A 20,825-nucleotide genomic window follows, 5' to 3' on the forward strand; every position below is an offset into this window, starting at 1 on the left:
AGTCTCCTCTCTTGCTTGCTTATCTAGCCTCCCCTCAAAAGGCAAGGTTATTGTTTTTTGTTTAAAAAAATCTTATATAATAATCAGTGATATGTAACTGAACTGTGGATAAGAAGGTCTCAGTTCTGTTCTGTGTCAGAACTGACTTCAGAATTCAGTTGAGAGACAGAAAATACAGAATGGGAAACAAGTCCAAACATTCTCAAAGAGATTACTTTCAAATTAAATCTGATCATATTTGTAATTGTCTCAGTTAGCCAAAATAAAGTCACAATTACCATACCATAAGGCTAGGGGCTTGAAAACAAATGACCAGAGACACACACACACACACACACACAACACAGCATTTTGACAAAAGGAATTATAACAACAGCTCACATTTGATGTGTGAAAGAAGTGTCTGGAGAACATGAGTGGTGTGAAAATAAATGCTGGAGTTCTAATTAGAAAAATGAGAGGGGAATAGCTTGGCAGTGCCCGGCTCTCTCAGCAAACACATACATGGATTCAGTCTTCTCAGCGTCCCACTCTCGTCTCCATTGTCCCATTGCATTGCGGTGCCGCTCAAGCCTCTCCTGGTCGATCTGCTCTCGCTCCTTCTTCCAGCGCACATACTCCGCCCTCTCTCGACCAGTCATTGACATTGTCATGTCAACAGAACCCTTGGTGCTTGACCATCTGCCCTGTGGGAACACACATCAGCTGGACTGTTTTTGCCTTTATTCTTTCAATGGGTTGCGGGCACCACTGGCGAGATTGGTATCTGTGGCTCATCCCTGATTACCCTTTAAACTGAAAGGCTTGCTTGGCCATTTCAGACAGTGGTTAAGGTCAACCCCACTGCTATGGGCCTGGAGTCTCTTGTCAGCTAGACCAGGTAAGGACAGCAGAATTCCCTCCCCTAGAAGAACCTTAATGAACCAAATGGGTTTCTCCAAAATTTTTTTGACAGCACCTTCCAAACCAGTGTCCTCTACCATCTAGAAGGACAAAGGCAGCAGACACAGAGGAACACCACCTCCTGCAAGATCCCCTCCGAGCCACTCACCACCCGGACTGTCCTTTTTGCATTCAGACCATAAGAATAGAACAGTAGGCCATTCGGCCCTTCAAGCCTGCTCGGCCATTCAATAGGATCAAGGCTGACCCCACATCCCTCACGTCCACTTTCCCGCCCTTTCCCCATGACCCTCGATTCCCTGGTTGATCAAGAATCTGTCTCAGCCTTAAATAAGCACAAGGATTCTGCCCCGACAACTCCCTGCAGCAAGGAGTTCCAAAGAGACTCAACCCTCAGAGAAGAGATTTCTCACCTCATTGTTAAATTGCCACCCCTTCACTCTGAGGCTATGCTGTCCAGTCCTAGGCTCTCCCATGGCAGGTACTGTCCTCTCTGCACTTACCCTGTCAAGCCCCTTCAGGGTCCCACGTGTTTCATCAGACTAAAATCCTAGAACTCCCTCCCCAACAGCACTGTGGGAGTCCCTAAACCTTAGTCAAAATCATAGAATTCCAACCTTTTGAAGTATTCTGACTTCACCCACACATGGGCTGCAGTGATTCAAGAACACAGCTCACTACTACCTTCTCCAAGGCAGCCAGCAATGGCCACAGCCCGTGAACGAGTGACTAAAAGTGTTTAAAACTGACAACGGTTGTCGGGTCACCGCTACCAAGAACAGTTACACATGGGGTTGACATTTGATTAGTTGCTGTGGTGGGATTTGAAACTATGACCCTTTAGAGCCTGAGCTGGGCCTCTGAATGACTAGTCCGGTGACTTTTAGCACCTAGGCCTGATCTGTCCATTGATTATTCACGGAAGGATCCAAAATAGGGGTGGGTGAAGCAGAGACCACTCTGTCATGGTACTGGATGCATGGTTAAATCACAGGGTCTCAGCAAAAGGATGGGAACGGTCATACAGCAGGGAAACAGGCCCTTTGGTCCAACTCATCCATGCTTACTAAGTTTGCCAAACTAAACTCTTGCCTGCGTTTGGCCCATAACCCTCTAAACTTTTGCATTCATATACTTGTTCAAATGTCTTTCAAATGTTGTAACTGTACCTGCTTCTACTGTTCCTCTCACCGTTCATTCTATTTATGAACCACCTTCTGTGTGAAAAAGTCCCTCCTCTGATTTAAAAGGGACCTTTCTCCTCTTGCCTTAAAAATACAGACGCCTGGTTTTGAAATTCCCCACCCTAGAAAAAAAGACCTTGGCTATTCACCTTGTCCATGCCGCTCATGATTTTATAAACCTCTGTTAAGGTCACCCCTCAGCCTCCTATGGTCTACGGGAAAAAAGTCCCAGTCTATTCAGCCTCTCCTCACAACTCAAACCCTCCATTTCCCCACAACATCCTGGTAAATCTTTTCTGAATCGTCTACAGTTTAATAATGTCCTTCCGATTGGAGGGCTACCAGAGCTGTGCACTGTACTCCAAAAATCACCGTTTCCCTTCCCAATCAGGGTGGGTAGCCCTCACAAACTAGAAGCAGGAAACAGCCATTTGGTCCTTTGAGCTGCTCGCCCATTCAATACGACCATCGTTAATCCTCCAACTCAATGTCACATTCCCACTATCTCCCCACTCCCCTCCATGCCTTTAAATGTCGCTGCGATCAGGGACGTTAACTTCACCTCTTTGTGTCTGAGCCAGGCCACGTGACAAACGAAGGGGTTGCACGTAGAGCTTCCCCCCCTCCCCACCACCGATGCCGGCCTACCTGCCAGTCCTTGTCACCGCGGTCCAATCCGGTTTTCACCTTCTCGAAGTTGGGACCGCCCCAATTCCGGACGTGCCGCCGGCTGCCATCTTTACGGTCGCCGTCAGGGAGGGACCCCAAACGCCGCGGGTCATCCAGAAAGTTCCGCACAGGGTTCTTCTCACCAGATCCGTCCTTGAAACGTGAACCAGCTTTTAGTATAAAGCTTCATAAAGTTATTACAAAACCGAGCCAAACCTCACGTTAGCCTAGTAAACCAGCCACAGCTCAGAGAGAGAAGATCAATTCTAAACAGTGCAGAATAAAATCTGGATTATACTCCAAGGGTAGGGGGCAAGCAATTTCAAATTCTTGAGTTGCTCGAGAACAGATGCACTGCAGCAACTCACTAAAGGCTCCTACAGCAGCATCTTCCAAACCCTTACCACTTCCAGGCAGAAGGACGTGGGTAACAGATACATGGGGACAGTGCCTGCAAGCTCCCCTCTGAGTCACTCGCCATCCTGACTTGGCAATGTCCTGCTGTTCATTCCAGTCTAAAAATGTCGCCCCATCCTTACATGTAGGCAACAAGAGGCTGGAAAAACACAGCAGGCCAGGCAGCATCAGGAGGGGATGAAGTGAACGTTTCAGGTATTACCCTGCTTTGGGAGCTGGTTGTGGGCATAGGGGGAGCTGTAGATTAAAAAGAAAAGTTGGGGGGGGTAGGGAGAAGGGCAGAATGGCGGCAACAGGCTGACACCCATGGTAGGTCTCTACCTGTTGTTACATATCTTGAGGTCACCCAGGGTCAACTGCATTGGTTACTTTAGACCAGGCTGATTGAAGGAATGACAAAATACCCATTCCTTAAAGGTCAATCATGAACTGCTGGTTTGGTTCAAGATGACAACCCTACAAACTCCTACAACTGTATTCTTGCTTTCCTTGTGTTGGCCCAAGTCCCCAAACATATCCAGGTAAAGACTTAGTCTGACTCTCCAGTTCAGTGCTGTGATAGTGCTGCACTGTCTCACCCACACGACACACACAGTACAGTCCCAACCCTGCCATTCAGCAGAGGCTATTAGCCAATGAGCTCATCCACATGGGGGACAGCTCCTGAAACACAGCTGTGTATTTGCTAGTAAAGAGTTAAGAACCATCTCCTGAGAGAAGATCGTGAATTCACAGCACGTCAGCAATCTAGGCCAGCAGGTGTATTAACTAGTCAGAGGGGAGACGGAGTGCTCTGCTCCTCAGTCATATCCCACCCTGCTCCTCTCTACTGACCAAAGCTGCCTGTCACCAATTCAAAGCATTAACCCTTTGCTGGAATCGAGTTTCACCAGCTCCTCAATGCTGCAATGATCAGCCGGTAACAGCCAAAAACTATAAAAAGCATTCCCAGCCTTTTTAATCAAAATCAGGTCAGGCCATTCAGTCCCTTCGACGCTATTCTATCAGTTCGTCCACAGTTGGTCTGTATCACAAGTGTAGAGCTGGATGAACACAGCAGGTTAGGCAGCATCAGAGGAGCAGGGAAGCTGGCATTTCGGGTATGAAGTGAAAACGTTAGCTTTCCTGCTTGGCCTGCTGTGTTCATCCAGCTCTACACCTGGTTATCTCAGATTCTCCAGCATCTGCAGTTCCTACCGTACCTGGTCTGTACCACAGCTCTGTTCACCCACCTGAGTTTGCTACTTCTCCAATAAGAAAGTCTCTGTGTTGAAAGTTGCAGTTGACCCCAAGATCCTTTCACAGCATGGGGTTTGGTCGGGTTTGGTTGGGGGAAGTGCAGGTGAGGTTGGTTTTGATGGAGATGCTACTCCCAAAAAAGATTGCTTCCCAACATCACACTAAGCTAACCTTTCAAAGGTGATGCCTCATTGTGTGTACAGAGGAGGCAGGTTCTTTGTATCGATGCTGTTGTTTGTAATTTTAGACACCTGAAATCTTCAAAGAACGAGGCAGTATAGAATCACGGAATCCCTACACTGTGGAAGCAGGCCATTCACCCCAGCAAGTCCATACCTAGCCTCCAAAGACTATCCCACCCAGACCCAATCCCCTACCCTATTCCTGTAACGTTGTATTTCCACGGCCAATCCACCCTAACTTGCACATCTTTGGACTGTGGGAGGAAACCGGAGCACCCGGAGGAAACCCACACAGACACAGGGAGAATGTGCAAACTCCACACAGACAGTTACCGGAGGGTGGGATTGAACCTGGGTCCCTGGTGCTCTGAGGCAGCAGGGTTAACCACTGAGCCCCTGTGCTAACTAAGTTTACACAACCTACCTTCACTATAACTCTCTTTAATCCTGGTTGACTCCCAGTAAAACATGGACCAGACACCACACTTAATCTCTAACGTAACTCCATTTAACCCGTTTTATGTCTCTGCCCCCCTCCTGCATCTATCGACATCAAATTTATCTGTAAAGACAGTCAGGCCGGATGAAAGGCCGAGGGGCAGGCTGGGGTTTTCCCCCTTTAGCTTAAAAACTACCTTAAAAACAAAAAAGACATTCAGAAGCAGAAAACACTGCTAAAGCTCACAGAGTCAATCTGGAGAAGGAAAGGTTAACAGGCCGTTCAGCCCAACCAGTTCATGTCTGTGTTTATGCTCCCTTTGGGCCTCCTGCTGGTCTTTGAACACATCGACTGGGAGTAGGATTAGCCTACATCAAGCCTCCTTCGTTCCTCAGAAGATCATGGTTGATCGGTGACCTCAACTTTACAATATGCTTTGGTTTTCTTGTTAATTCAAGACATTCCTCAGCTAAAAATCACCCATTGTAACCCTCTATTCAATTGTCCCTCACATGCTTGTCTAGTTCTCTTCAAGATCATCGACACTATCTATTTCAACCGCCTTTTGTGGGAGGGAGTTCCATATTCTTTTCACTTTTCTACCACAGCAAAAGGGAGCCTGCTACCGTCGATGGCACTTTCCTAAAACATAATTGGACAAAAATTTTAATCAGCGGGAGTTTTGCAGACCAAGGGGCATCTTGACAGAAATAATAGAAGAACAGGAGGCATCTTGACTGGACGGATGTTGAAAGGATGTTTCCTCTGGTGGGAGAATGTATGGGGGGGTGGTCACTGTTTAAAAATAACGGTACCTATTTAAGACAGGGACAATTATTTTCTCGCAGAGGGCCTCTTCTCAATGGGTGACAGAAGCAAAGTCTGAGTACATTTTTAGGGCTGAACTAGACAGATTCTTGGTCAGTAAGCTGGCGAAACGTTATCAGACAGGAATACAGATCGGTTACAATCTGATCAAATGAAAGTACAGGGTTGAAGGGCTGAATGGACTGATCCTGCTGCTAATTAATATGTGTACATGCAAAACGTCTAACTAATTTTCTCCTTTCTCGATGCTCAGCTCCACCTGGGGCACCTGACCTGAGATACTGAAATCCTCCCAACACCCAAGCCAGTGCTCTGTTGCAATATTGGAGTCTAGATGAGCCTGAGCAGCCAATCCAAAGGCAACGTAAACCCAACATACATCTACAGCTTAACAAATGTCTTATAGCCAGTACTGTGCTGTAAGTGTGCCTGTAATTTTTCTGCCAGTATTTCTCATTCAGTTTTGCTATGTCAACAGTCACAGTGTAATGTAGTTTCTCACCACTAAGTGGCAGTGCAGATTCACTTTCTGAAGTCTCTTACCTCACTATTTCACATGTATCCAACAAATTACAAACAACTGCCAATCTCAATATTTTCTGAAACACCCTCGCAACTACCATCTTCTGCTACCGTGAAAGCAAGGCAAACCCAGCAAGTTTAGAAGAGTGAGGGGCGATTTGATTGAAGTATACAAGATCCTGAATGGTCTGACAAGATGAACATGAAAAAGGATGCTTTGTCACGTGGGTCAGCCCAGAACCGGGGACCAACTGTTTTAAAATTAGTACGTACCTTTTTAGGGCAGGGATGAGGAGTCGCATGCAGGCTGGGCCGTGCAAGGATGGCAGATTTCCTTCTGTTCTCGGAGGGCGGTGCAACTTTGCCTCAGAAAGTGGTGGAGGGAAGATTCATTAAATAGGAGGTGGATTGATTCCTTTCCTATCAAGATTATTGGGAGGTGAGTATATGTACTTTGAAACACAAACCAGTCACGATCTTATTGTGTGGTGGAGCAGGTTCAAGGGATCGAATGGTCTACTTTGGCTCCTATTTCATATGGAGTCATAGAGATGTGCAGCACAGAAACAGACCCTTCAGTCCAACTTGTCCGTGCTGTCCAGATATCTTAAATGAGCCTAGTCCCATTTGCCAGCATTTGGCCCATTACACACGAAACCTATTCACATACCCATCCAGATGCCTTTTAAATGTAATTGTACCTGTGCAATGGTTACTATTTGTACTTATATTAGAGGTGGCAGAATGGCCTGTCTCTCTACCTTTTAACCAAGTGACCAGGAGCACGAACTCTGGCTGATTTTTCACCCAAACACACCACAGGCCAACAACAATAACACGGACTCACAAATACCAACAAGAATATCACAACCATTACTGGCAACCGATTACCAACTTAAGAGCTCTAATCTGTAGCTTGCTCAGCATATTTGAGAACCAGGGCAACTAATATAAACTGGCTTGCATTAGCTTACAGATATAAAGCAATGGACCAAATGGCCTTATTGCACTGTTTTATTCTAACATGAACCTTCCGTTGAATCTCCACGCAACATTTCAGAGTCTTCTTCATTCTTTGTTTAATCTATAATAATTTTACCTGACCATGACTTTCAGTTTCTCCAGTACCTGAAAGAGATTTTAAGCGAATCTTAGAGACAGCAGGAGCTGCAGATGCTGGAGAATCTGAGATAACAAAGTGTAGAGCTGGATGAACACAGCAGGACAAGCAGCATCAGAGGAGCAGGAAAGCTGACATTTCTGACCTAGACCCTTCATCAGAAAAACATTAGAAAATCTGAACAAGGGTCTAGGCCCGAAACATCAGCTTTCCTGCTCCTCTGATGCTGCCTGGCCTGCCATGTTCATTCAGCTCTAAACCTTGTTATGTTTTTAAGCAAATTTTACTTGCTGAAAACCAGTTTTGAAAAGGATTGAACAGGCGGGAGCCTCAGCACATTCTTCCAGAATAAGAACCGAAAGAACTGTGGATGCTGTAAATCAGAACCAAAAACAAAGTTGCTGGTCTGGTAGCATCTGTGAAGGGAAAAATCAAAGAATTAACATTTCAGGTCCAGTAACTCTTCCTCAGAACTTAGGTTAACTCCGTTTTCCTTCACAGATGTTACTAGACTTGCTGAGCTTTTCCAGCAACTTTGTTTTTGCATATTCTCCCAGAATTCTGGACAAGACCCAAAATGGAAGCTTGAGGATTAAAGGACAAACTCACTCGCATTAACTCACCATCTGGCTCCTTTCGTATTCAGCGATCTTCTCCATTTCTTCATTCATTTTCTCAATGTTCTGTCTTCGCTTTTCCTCCCATTCCTGTAAAAAGTGAAGAGACAACCTTGACATCTTGCCGAATCCCACTTCCGGATACTCTCCCTCCCAATCTCAGAACCAAACCATATCCTGAAGGCAGCAAACACCTCTCCCCACCCCAACCCTCTAACAAGTTGTGTACTAAGACCTGTAATTTTTTTTGATTACTCATCTGTGGGATGTAACCATTTTTAGCTCGGCCAGCCTTTACTGCCAATCCTTAATTGCCCTTAAACGAGAGGTTTGTTCAGCCATTTCTGAGGGCTGGTAAGAGTCAACCACATTGCTGCATGTCTGGAGTCACGTGTAGGCCAGACCAGGTAAGGATGGCAGATTTCCATCCTAAGAAAAATGAACCAGTTGGATTTTTGCAACACGTAGCTTTGCATGATAATTTTTATTGGTTTCAAATTTCACCATCTGTCGTGGTGGAATCAGAACTCAGTCTCAGAACATATGTTGCTCGTGACACGTCCATTCAGCTTCTGCTGGAATCCCGAAGTGTAAAGAAAGCAATAATCCCAAATGGTGAAGCTGTTAAGGCCTGGTAGAGGTCAGATCGCAATTGGTTCTGACACCCTGAACCAGAGAGGCTACCAAAACCCAAAATGTTGGGCAAATTACCCCACTGAGGGGTGCAGGCTGGTTAACGACTAGGATCAGTTGGTCACACTTGGCATGGAGTTGGCCATTATTCTGCCTGTATTGGAAAACAACAGGAACACATCCAAAACAAGGTCCCCACTGAAAAACACACAAGGTTGTTTTTCATATAAAAAGTATGTTCGGCAGTAGCATCTGCCCAGTGCCTCCAATCCTTCCCATGTTGTGACACTCACCTTGATTTTTGAAGAGGGGCAGTGAGGGTGAGTGGGTTGGGGCGAGCGGGTTGGGAGGGGTCTGTAACAGCAAGAGGGGAATGGGTGGGACGACCCGTGAAAGCAGAGAAGTGGATTCGATCTCAGGAAGACTTAAGTAACATTCACCTTCCTTTCTGCCTGGGGATTTGCAGGTGAGGAATCAGGCCACAGGGATTGGAAAGTGAGGCAAAGTACGCTGCTCAAAAATATGGTGAGGATTTAAGGGGGCCACGCAGCTGCTTGCACTGCTGCCCAAGAACTGCAGCCCCAAAGGTCTGACTTGTGACCCACTGTCTGGGAAGCCCTGGGTCATCCGGCCCTCTCGTTCCAGGTGCAGTGAGTGCAGTTCAAGCAATTTAATGCTGTCATTTCAACTGTGAAATAAACAGCAGGTACTAAAGTATTCCAACCAGGCATTTTAGACCAAAAAAGGGAAGAGAGTTAAGACAGAACAGAACGGAGAAAAGTCAACGAAACAGAGTACAGAGATCACACTCTGAAGCTTTTGAGCTCAATATTGAGTCCTAGAGGCTGCTAAATGTGAATATGGAAAAGGAGATGTTGTTCAAGGTTCAAAGGAAAAAACACAGAAGATCCATCTCTCTGAATAAGAGTTATACTGGTCTCAAAACATTAACTGTTTTACTCTCTCGACAGGTGCTGCCAGGCTTTCCGAGTTTCTCCAGCACTGATTTTTATTTATTTCAGATTTGCAGCTATTTGCTTTGCTTTTAGGGATAAGAGAATGTGTCCACCATTGGCACGGATGTGTCACGGAGCTCTCTCAGTGCTAATCAATAAAAGGTGCGCTTTCACTTCCATATGTCAGAAACCGGGAGAGGGGGGTGCGGAATGACTCTCCTTCCCAACCTCTCCCTGGGTATGGTCCCCTCCAGCTCACCTGCCACCAGTTCTCAGGCTTGCTCACTCTCCAATGACAGAGCTGCCCACTGCTCTGGTAAGTTTGTAACAACTTCACTAAATCGTTAACACAATACCCCTTTTTGAAAGTTACTTTCAGGAAGTGTGTTCCTAATTATTATAACCCATTGGTTCTTTTGCCAAGAACTTTAATTCTCTTCCCTGATGGGCCAAACAGCCTCATTCTGTGCATTAAGTAGCCTGTCAATTGGCTGCACACAGAACATAGTGCTGTTAAAACAGTGAACTCTTAACAGCAACACACACACACACAGAGCATGACAGCGTGCGCGAGAGAGAACTGCTAAATTACTGAAAAGAAAAAACATTGGCAGGGTTTCTGGTGAAAGACGTAGGGGATGGTACTAATTGAAATGTTCTTTCAAAGAGCCAGCACAAACACAATGGGCCGAACAGCCTCCTCCTGCACCTTAACATTGTCACTAATAAGCAATTTATTCGTGTTGATTTATGATTCTGTGCAATAAAAGGAAGTTTGTGAACGGAAATGAATTAGTTTAAGGTTCATTGTCATCCATAATCAAAGAAAACAAAACAAGGAGAATTCTGAGAGTAGCGGGAGGCCATTCAGTCCATCTTGCCTGCACCAGCTCATTAAACAAGCATCATTACTTCATGCCAATCTCCCACTTTCTCCCCAATCCCCAATCCAGTTTCGAACTGGCTCTGCACACCAGCAGTGCCTGCAAAGCCCATTCCATTCGCTTGGGATAGCTGCTTCCGGAACATGGTTAAATCATTATGGTCATCACAGCCACAGATCACGGAGGGACTTTCCTACATTGAAGATGTTACATTGTCATTACTCCTTCCTCAAATCATAGGACCAAGGAAGTTGGGAGAGTCTGGATGCCGACCAGAAATGCCAGCACAGAGCAGGTGGGCTGAATGGCCTGTTTTGGTGTGAGTAGTTACAGAGCAGGGAGGTAATGCTGGAACTGTCTATAAAGTTGGTTAGTTCACAGTTTGAGTATTGTGTGCAGTTCTGGAATCCATGTAATAAGAGGGATGTGCTAGCACTTGAGAGGGCGCAGAGTGAGCTGGAGGGCTTCAGTCGTGAAGAGAAATTGATCAGACTGGGGTTGGGATCCCTGGAGCAGAGGAGATCGAAAAGAGACATGGCTGAGATGTAGAAAATACTGAGGAGTATAGATAGGGTAGATCTCGATGGAGGGATCACTGATTTAAGGCAAAGGGGCAGGAGGTTTAAAGGACATACGAGGAAAAAAAACTCTCTCCGTGGGTGGTGGGAATTTGCCTGTGAGAGTGGGAGAGGCAGGAACGTTCACAACATTTAAGAAATGTTCAGGGGCGATGCTAAGGCTATGGGCCAACTCAGAAATTGGGACTGGAGTAGTCAGGTAGTTGTTTTTGACTAGCACAGACTCAATGGGGCAAAGGGCCTCTTTCTGTGCTGACTCTATCTTATCCCTTTCATGGGTGTGTACGTGCTCCTTGGTTTAGACGCTTCCCAGCCTTACCTACCTTGACTCGCCTCTCCTGCTGAGAGGCACTGCCTAATCCACGGCCTGCGCCATCAGGACCACCTCCCCCTGCACGACCTCTTCTGGCACGTCCCCCCAGCTCTCCCCGACCTTGTCTCTCTCCGCTCGGGCTCTCGTGTCCACCGATCTTGCGGGGGCTCCTGTACACCTGATCGCCCCACGTCATCCTGTCGGCCCTGTTGCCCGGGGAGTGCTGTTGGCTGCCCCGGTCTGTAGCCTCCTGCCTGGGACCAGACGTCCCAGGCCGTCTCCCAGGAGAGTCCACAGATCCCCGGGGAGAGTTCACCATCTTTTTATTGTTCACGGATCGCTTCTCCTGCAAGAGAGAAAAAAATAAACAGTTGTAAATAGTTTGCCATCAGTGCCCCACAAACAGGTTTTGTTCAGGATCTTGTCCAGGGCTGGGGAGGCTCTCTCTGCATCTTGAATCTTTGACACAACAGTTGCTCACTCAAAATGGCAACATGAGGCAACCAGAGCTGTGCCAACACAGCCCAGCCGAGCCGGAGGGTCAGCGCCGAGGGAGCACCTCCCAGCCGGAGGGTCAGCGCCACCCAGTCGGAGGATCAACGCTGAGGGAGCGCCGCCCAGCCGGACGGCCAACACAGCCCTGCTGGAGGGTCGGTGCAACGGGAGCCCTGACTTGTCACAAGAAACTTATCTTTCCCTCCAGAAGAATCATTAAGCCAATACCCTCTCTGCTCGTTGAGGACTTTACCGGGGAGGGGACGGCCTAATGGTATTATCGCTGGACGGTCAATGGAGAAACCAAGGTAATGGGGACCCAGGTTCAAGACCCACAACAGCAGATGAAATTAAGAGTTTAATAGTGACCATGAGCCATGTGGTTCATGAATGTCCTTTAGGGAAGGAAACTGCTGTCCTGACCTGGTCACAATGTGGGTTATACTTAACTACACACCCAACGCCCGGGCAATTAGGGATGGACAATAAACGCTGGCCCAGCACGTGATACCCTCAACCCACGAACGAATAAATAAAAATACTCACGACTGATGATTTACTCAGGTCACTGACACCCATCACACTCTCTTTTGCCCCCCACTTGCGGTCGTGTTCTGCCTCATGTTTGGGTTTCCTATTGGTCACAGACACACCATCCTGTTCCGCCTTTTTCCGATCTTCTTCAATTTCCTATTTCAAAAACCAAGTATTGTTTTAAAAAAAAAAGAAATCCTCGTTCCATTCGAGCTGCTCCAGAGAAACTAAAATTCGAAAATCTACTGCCAAAGAAAATGTTTGCAACTTGCCCAGAGGTCAGATGTTGCTGTCTCTCTGGGTGATGTGTTTTGAGGTGGGTGGGGGGATTATAAGGGACAATGAATGGGAACCCAGGTCCTTCACCATTCCCCGCCCCCGCACACACCTTCACCCCAATTCGCATCCCTCCCCCCACCACCACCACACCAATAGTCCCATGCCGGGCTAGGAGGCAGATTGGCCTGGTGGGGCTGCGTAGATCATTGCCCAATATCTCATATTCAGGAGGTTGGGCAATTTCTTTTTTATTCATTCGCAGGATGAGGGCATCGCTGACTAGGCAGCATTTACTGCCCATCCTTAATTGCCCCGGGGGCAGTTCAGTGTCAACCACATTGATGTGGGTCTGGAGTCACATGTAGGCCAGACCAGGTAAGGATGGCAGTTTCCTTCCCTAAAGGACATTAGTGACCCAGGTGGGTTTTTCCAACATGGTCATCATTAGATTCTTAATTCCAGATATTTCATTGAATTCAAATTCCTCCATCTGCCGTGGCAGGATTTGAAGCCAGGTCCCCAAAACATTATCTGGGTCTTTGGATTAACAGTTCAGCAATAATACCACTAGGCCATTGCCTCTGCTTATGGAGATGGAGAGCAAAATGCCCCAACCCCAATTTGGTGTCAAGAGATTGGCTGAGGGTGGGGTCCAACTCAAAAAGGACTGGCACATGGGGGCATTAATGGAGGTGGAACTTGAGGACACTGTCTGGGACATAGGTTGGAGTTAGGTGGGGGGAGGTGGTGAATTGTGGGGTAACGGGATGACTGGGGTTGGGGAGAGTTAGGCACTCACCAACACTCATCCTAAAGTGATCCCACGAACCCTCTGGGTATGTCGTTTCTCACCTGATGTCTCTTCATTAGCGCCTCGTTCTTCTTTCGCAGAGCTTCAATTCTCCGGTCCAGCTCCGCATCCTTCTCCTCCCGCGTTTTCAAGTCGGGATCGACCGTCATTGACTGAAAGGAGGGGAGTGGAAATGTCAACAACAACTTGCAGTGACATAGTACCTTTTAATGTTCACTCATCCCAAGGTGCTTCATGTTAGGGTTATCAAGGGCAAACTGACAAAGGTGGTGACAGCAGGGTGGGTCTCTCAGCGAGCGCTGAGGGGTTCAGGAAAGGAATTCCAGAGCTTGGGGCCCAGGCAGCTGAAGGCACAGCTGCCCCCGGGCAAAACTCGGGGTGGGGGGGGGGGGGGGGGGTGGGAGTACTCAAAATAAAAAACCCAAAACATGTTCAAACATGGCCTGAGGGAGCCCTCTGAATGGTAGTCGCTAGCCACTGCCGTGCCCAGGCAGGTGGACCCCACTCTCAACAGCACGGGAACGGGGATCCGTGTAGCCGAATGCGGAAAATCCCAGTCAGGCCGTAGCCTCAATTCACCATTAGTGTACCTCAATAGTCACTCAAAGGACACCTCCATCACCCACAAAGCAAGCCCACGCCTGGGAAAGAAATGGGCCTGAATTTCCCAGAGGAAGGGCAGCGTTGGCAAACCAGCCATTACTGGGGAACTGGTGCCCATTCCCCCACAAATCCTGCTCAAAGCTAGAGACTTACTCCACTTGGTGTCTCACCCTGGTCTCAAGTGCCCAAGCAGACCTTTTGGGGGTGGGGGTGCGGTCATCAAGTCTCCCCTTCCTTAGACAACCACCAAGTCTCCTCTTTTGGGGTTAGCTATCATAGAATCCCTACATTGTGGAACAGGCCCTTTGGCCCAGCAAGTCCACACCGACCGACAGAGCATCGCACGCAGACCCGCTCCCCGTTACACATCCCTGAACATGACAGACAATTTAGCACGACCAATCCACCCTAACCTACACACCTTTCGGACTGTGGGAGGACACCAGAGCACCCAGGGGAAATCCACATAGACAGGGGGAGAATGTGCAAACTCCGCACAGATAGTCGCCCGAGGGTGGAATCAAACCTGATCCCTGGCGCTGTGAGGCAGCAGGGCTAACCACTGAGCCACTGTGCCGCCCCGTTAGGGATCACAGTCATCCAGGGCTCCCAGATCTGGGAACAGGTAAAATTTGCTCACAAAAATACACACAAACTTCAAATTGGCTGTGACACACCCCTCAGCCACACAACCAACCAACACTTTGTCACAGTGGTGGGGGGGGGTGGGTTTAGAAGGATTGTGTGTGGACATAATTGAAAACTTGCATACAAGATCAATTCAAACAAAAGAAGGATATACTAAAGGCATTGATTCGAAGGTAAAACTGGAGTGTCATCAGTTTTATGTTGGTATATGCTGGGCACTCACCATCATGGCTCGCTGTGTGTGTCAGTAGTAACTCTGAGCTTGATTTAAACTCCCTCCTGCAGAATATTAAAACAGAATGTGACATTTTAGTAACAGTGAAACTGAGCTAAGCTTGTGCTGTTAGGAGGGAGACAGATTGTACAACTCTGTGAGACTGTGATGAGTTTGTAGGCCTCTCGCTGAGCTGAGAGAGAGAGCAGCTGAGGGAGATATTAAACAGGGTCACGCTGTTAGAGAGAGATCATGGATTCTGCAACAAAAAAAAAAGGCACTGCATCCTGAACAGTTTGGCGTATTTCACTCCGACGTTCGCTCTGCTCGAAGGACGGGACACCGGACCCGAAATGTTAACTCTGATTTCTCTTCCCAGATGCCGTCACGCCTGCTGCTGAACTTTGCCAGCAATTTCTGTTTTTGTAGCCGCAATGATAGACTGGTCTCGTTGCGCTAAGGTTAGCGAGGAATTCTGTCACAGGGATTCAGGAAAATGTATGCACACAGTCAGACTGAAGTCATCTCTAGTACTCTGCAGGGGTCGGGGGGGGGGGGGGGGGGGAAAGCAAGGGGTGAGAAAATAACAGGTAGCTACGGATCAACACCTAAAGGGATTACTGTGCATCGACTCAGACTAGCCGGAAATTTATCTCGCATTGGCGATCGAGGAACTGGATATTTGGAAAGGACAAAGATAAATACAGGACCAACATGGTTTGAGCAGGAGAACGGCGCTAATGGAATTTTTTTGTTTAAATTATTTTTACTTGGGAAGCAAATGTCTCTGGCAAGGCCAATATTTATTGCTTGTCCACACTGACCTTGAACTGAGGCGTTTGTTAGGCCACTCTAGAAGTCAACAACACAGTGGGTCTGGAGTCACGTGTAGGCCAGACCAGGTAAGGATGGTAGAACTCCCTCCCTAAAAAGGCATCAGTGAACCAGACAGATTTTTAATGACATTTGGCAAGGATCACCATTCGGCGATGCACACATTTTGCACAGAATCTCAGAATCCCCATGCTGCGGGAACAGGCTGTTACAGACTGCACAGTACAACCACCCATGTTCCTGGCACTGTGGGGCAACAGTGCTAGCCACTGTCCCAAAAATCTGAATTTTTTTTTTTAAATTAAAATTTCCCCATCTGTCCTGGTGGGATCTGAACCCCTCGTGCCCACAGCATTAGTCCAGTGACATGACTGTGATGTCACTTCCTTCCCACAGTAGCTAGCACAGGAAGGATGTCTCAGAATGGTCACCCTCTGTGATCTCGGGTGAGTTTAGAGCTCGCTGTAATCAGGGCACTTTGGCTAAATGATGCTCTCCAGATTCACAAAGAGAATGGTTGCTCATAGCAACGCAAATTATTTTTCTTTTTAAAAGCAACAACACTAGCTCTGGACTTAATTCACTATGACTGAAGCTTTCAACATTAAACAAATGCAGCTGCTGGTCTTTGGATTCATCAATCAACATATCAAAGCATTTAATCCAACTCTACATCAAATGGTATCCTTCCTGGGATACTCTGCAGGAAATAGGGATGATTAAAGAATTCATTTTACATTTTAAAGATAGCACAGTTCACTATTGAACAAGAATCTAACATTTATCCACAATTCATACAACAATAAGAATTTTTTGGCAATAAATTAGATCATCCTAATTTACTTAAGGCTGACATGTGAATGGGACAACATGTTCACTGATTGTCACCCAGTCCAGCAACACTTCAATATTAAAATTCTCATCTGTCTTTTCAAATCCCTTAATGGTCCTGCTGCTCCTCATCACTAACATCTTCCAACTGCTCAGCCCTCAGAGATCTCTGTGCTCCATCACTTCCACTCCTCTCTCTGCCTCTAAGATCTCTTAAAGCCTCCCTACGAGACCAAGCATCTGGTCAAATTTCCCCAGACAATGTCAAACCTACGACTGACAGTTACTCCTGCCAGCACATGGGGGCATTTTATGTTGGTAAAAGGTGTTTTATAAATGCAGAGATAACACAGTACCACAGCACAGCGAGCCAGGCAGCAGAGGTGCAGAACAGTTGATGTTTCAGCTCAGAAAACGAAGCAGGGTCCCGATCAGAAACTTCACCTTTCCTGTTCCTCTGATGCTGCCTGGGCTGCTGTGTTCCTCCAGCCCCACACGGTGTTATCTCTGACTCCAGCATCGGCAATTCTTACTATCTACGAGTGATGTTTATAAACGCAGGTTGTTGCTGACAAATGTCGAGCTGACAGTGCCAACAAATTCCCTCAAACAAGAAGTACCTCGGAACTGTTTAATGAACAGGAAATTGAGGCTATTGAGTAGATGCTATTCCCACCACCAGAACTTGTTGGCACAACCAAGGGCCAATTCCCAGGTGAACCTGTTGGGAACACAGGGATTGGGACAGCATGAATATAGAGGTATCCCATACGCTTCAGAGAGTCAGCTCAGCGAATAAGAGGGCCTCAGAGTAGACAAAGCCTGAACCTACAAGCAGAGATTGGTTCGACTGTATTCACTAGAGTTCAGAAGGATGAGTGGGAGTCAAAATTGAAACATGAAACATATAAAATTCTAACAGGGCTGGACAGACCAGATGCAGGGAGGACATTTCTCTGGTTAGGGTGGAAGTCTACATCGCAGTGGCTCAGTGGTTAGCACTGCTGCCTCACAGTGCCAAGGTCTGTAGATGTGAGGCTGGAAAAACACAGCAGGTCAGACAGCATCGGAGGAGCTGGAAAGTCAATGTTTCAGCCCAAAATGTTGACTTCCCTGTTCCTCGGATGCTATCTGACCTGCTGTGCTTTTCCAGCCTCACACCGATAGACTCTGGCCTCACAGCACCAGGGACCGAGGTTCGATTCCACCCTTGGGCAACAATCTGTGTGAAGTTTGCACATTCTCCCCGTGTCTGTGTGGGTTTCCTTCGAGTGCTCCGGTTTCCTCCCACAGCCCAAAGATGTGCAGGTTAGGGTGGATTATTGTCCCGTACTGTCCACAGATGTGCAGGCTGAGTAGATTAGCCTTGGGAAATGCAGGATTACTGGGACTGGTTGGGGTGGGGGGGGGGGGGGGGATACTCTTTGGAAAGTTGGTGTGGATTCAATAGGGCTAACGGCCTGCTTCCACACAGTAGGGATTCCACAAAAATAAAAATAACAACAGACAGAGTCTTAGGGCACAGGGAAATTTAGGATTAAAATGAGGAAAAATGTCTTTGGTCACAGGGCTAACGAACATGTGGAATTCTCTGCCACAGGAAGCTGGGGAGGCCAAGTCATTGAAGCTATTCAAGAAAAAGATGGATGTATTTTTTGAATTTAAAGGAATCATTCAGTAGGGGAATAAAGCAGAGAGGTTGCGTTGAGATAGAAGACGAGTCAGGATAGTATTGAATGGGGATGCAGGCTCAAAGAGCCGAATGCCCTACTCGAGCTGCTATTTCTATACATTCTGCTTGGACGGGGAGGGAAACTTCAACTCCTTTGCACCTGCTAACATACAAAACATGATGATAATAATCACAGGGTGTCAGGAATCTGTGTGACATTAACAATCTGGGATTGCAGTCTCAGCAACTGTTCAACGAGCAGGAGATACTAAAGATGTCAAGGATTGCTGGTGAGATTTTAACCCCCAATGGCACGGCACTGAGCCAGGGACATCAGAAGAATCAGGCTCTGTTTTGTTTGACAGATTCAGACATTTAATTCTCCCCACTAGGGAACTGCGAATACACCTTTCACTCCCATTTTATATTTCAAGACAGCAGGAGCTGATCCTAAGCACAACAATGTGCACCACACACACAAAAAAAAGGGAATAAAGTCAAATAAAGCTCAAAACATGTTCAGTGCTTGAAAGCAATCTCAAAGCAGGAGATTAACGACCTGAGCTGCCTTGTCAGATCACCAGCCTGAGATTATCCAATCATCCCCACCCGCACACCTCCTCCTCCCCCCCCCCAATCCAATCTCACACACGTACAGATTCCCGATGGAAATAAGATGTCACAGGAAAGACCGCCTCATGCTTATGAAAAGGGGAAAGTGGATGAGACAGTTGTGCTGACCAGAACCTGTCACATGATGTTCCAGCTCACAAACGAACCATTCAGCCCAGCTTCTCTGTCCTGGCAGTTTCTGCTCCACGGCTCTTCCCCAACTCACCCCCATCACTATCTAATTCCAACCCGCCCTCTCCCTCGTGTGTTTGTTTATCCAACTTCTCTGTTTCAACGGATCCAAACTATTCACCTTTGGGGGTGTGGGGACAGGGGGTCCCACATTCTCCCCACTCTCAGCGAGGGTTGAAGATTTATAACCTGCAGTTCTACCCCACCAGACCTGCCCAGCCCCCGAACCTAACCCCCCCTCCCAACAGTAGTGGATGGCAAAGCTGGATTCTATCTCACAGAAGCCCATTTTTCTTCCCCGGCACTCCCTGTTCCATCCTCCTCACCACCTTTCTCCCCACTTCCTCCCATCCCCCATATTCCCTCCCTCCCTCCCCATTCCCTCCTCCTACCCCCACTTACCTCCCTCTCCCCAATATTCCCTCCCCCATTCCCTCCTCATCACCTTCCTCTCTCTCCCCCATTCCTCTTCCCCCCCCCATTCCTCTTCCCCTCCTAGCTACCCCCCCATTTCCCTTCCCTTCCCTTCCTAACTCCCTCCCTCACCCCAAATGACTGAGACACTTGGGCAGATGCCCCCCTCACACCCCCTTGCCCGATACCTTGCCAGTTGCCTATAAAAAAGCAAGAGCGAGGCAGCGTGCCAGAGTAACCCAGCCAGGGCTGCAGCGACAGGCCTAAGCTGGGTCTGGTGTACAATATGTACCAGGTTCCTGCAAAGGGGACACTGAGCGAGCCACTTCTTTTTTAAAAAAGTTTCCCATTCCCCCCCCCCCCCCCCAAACAAAGCACACCCACTCCCTCACTCCCCCACTCCCTCACTGCAGCCTGCTGTGTTGAACTGCCTTAAACGAGGGAGAAATCTGACCCAGAATGGGGCTTCTGGCCTTGTAAGTGCAGTTAGCCTTGCCCCAGGGCTGTCAGTCTCACTGAGCCGGGGAACGGAGGGGGTGGGGCAGCTTCCCCACCCAGAATCTCACCGTGTTCTCCCTCTCACTGCTGCCGGCTCCTACACCAGGCCAGTAGCGGGATCTCAGAGCTGCCAAATCCTGCACCCACCTCACTCACTCACACTGAGCTCCAACGTTTCCTGCCAAATAGTGAGCACCCACTTCCCTTAAAGCGGCCAACTGCTGACCAGGAGGCTCAGACTGTACTCAAACCTTGGAGATGAGGGCAGGGCTCCTCCAAGCCCCAATCCCCCAACTTCTCGCAGTCTGTCTGTCGAGAGCACTTTAATATTTGCAGCGAGAAGCTTGCTGCTGGCTGGGATTAAAGGGAAACAACCTTAAAGGCAAAGTCCTTGAATTGAATTTGTGTCTGCACAGGAAATAATGTGTGATTAAAAACCTCACAAACAATTTGTCTTTACCTTTGAAAGGCGTTTTGTTTTCTGTTTGTGATGCTTTGCAAATGACCTTTGTTAAATGATTTGTGGGAAAGGCCACTTCTGACAATTTTTTTCCACCTCTTTTTGTTTTATGTTATAGTTTTTGACTCTTCCTCCCTCGAAAGTGGGATGTTGCAAATCAGACCTAACACCCTGGGACTTTACAGTTTTTTGCTTGGAGGGGTTAGCATCGTGTGACCTGCCTCAGTCTCCACATACAGATGGT

At 47.6% G+C, this 20,825-nt stretch overlaps 1 protein-coding gene across 10 annotated transcripts in view; it reads right to left on the reverse strand.

The window, feature by feature from the left end:
• Positions 1-20,424, reverse strand: part of ccdc9 (coiled-coil domain containing 9) — a 45,928-nt gene extending 25,504 nt beyond the window's left edge. For 3 of the 10 annotated variants that reach the window (XM_048522447.2, XM_048522446.2, XM_048522437.2), the window contains exons 1-8: positions 20,190-20,295; positions 15,078-15,133; positions 13,645-13,755; positions 12,526-12,669; positions 11,495-11,830; positions 8,127-8,210; positions 2,736-2,909; positions 505-686 (exon numbers count right to left, since the gene is read on the reverse strand). In XM_048522447.2, the coding sequence (XP_048378404.2) occupies positions 505-686; positions 2,736-2,909; positions 8,127-8,210; positions 11,495-11,830; positions 12,526-12,669; positions 13,645-13,755; positions 15,078-15,083 (1,037 nt within the window). In that variant the 5' untranslated portion in view covers positions 15,084-15,133; positions 20,190-20,295. The other 7 variants (XM_048522438.2, XM_048522440.2, XM_048522444.2 and 4 more) reach the window with 7 other exon arrangements.
• Between the last annotated feature and the right edge of the window lie 401 nt (positions 20,425-20,825).

The sequence above is a fragment of the Stegostoma tigrinum genome, chromosome 39 (genome assembly GCF_030684315.1).
Source record: "Stegostoma tigrinum isolate sSteTig4 chromosome 39, sSteTig4.hap1, whole genome shotgun sequence".
In the NCBI taxonomy this organism is placed as follows: domain Eukaryota; kingdom Metazoa; phylum Chordata; class Chondrichthyes; order Orectolobiformes; family Stegostomatidae; genus Stegostoma; species Stegostoma tigrinum.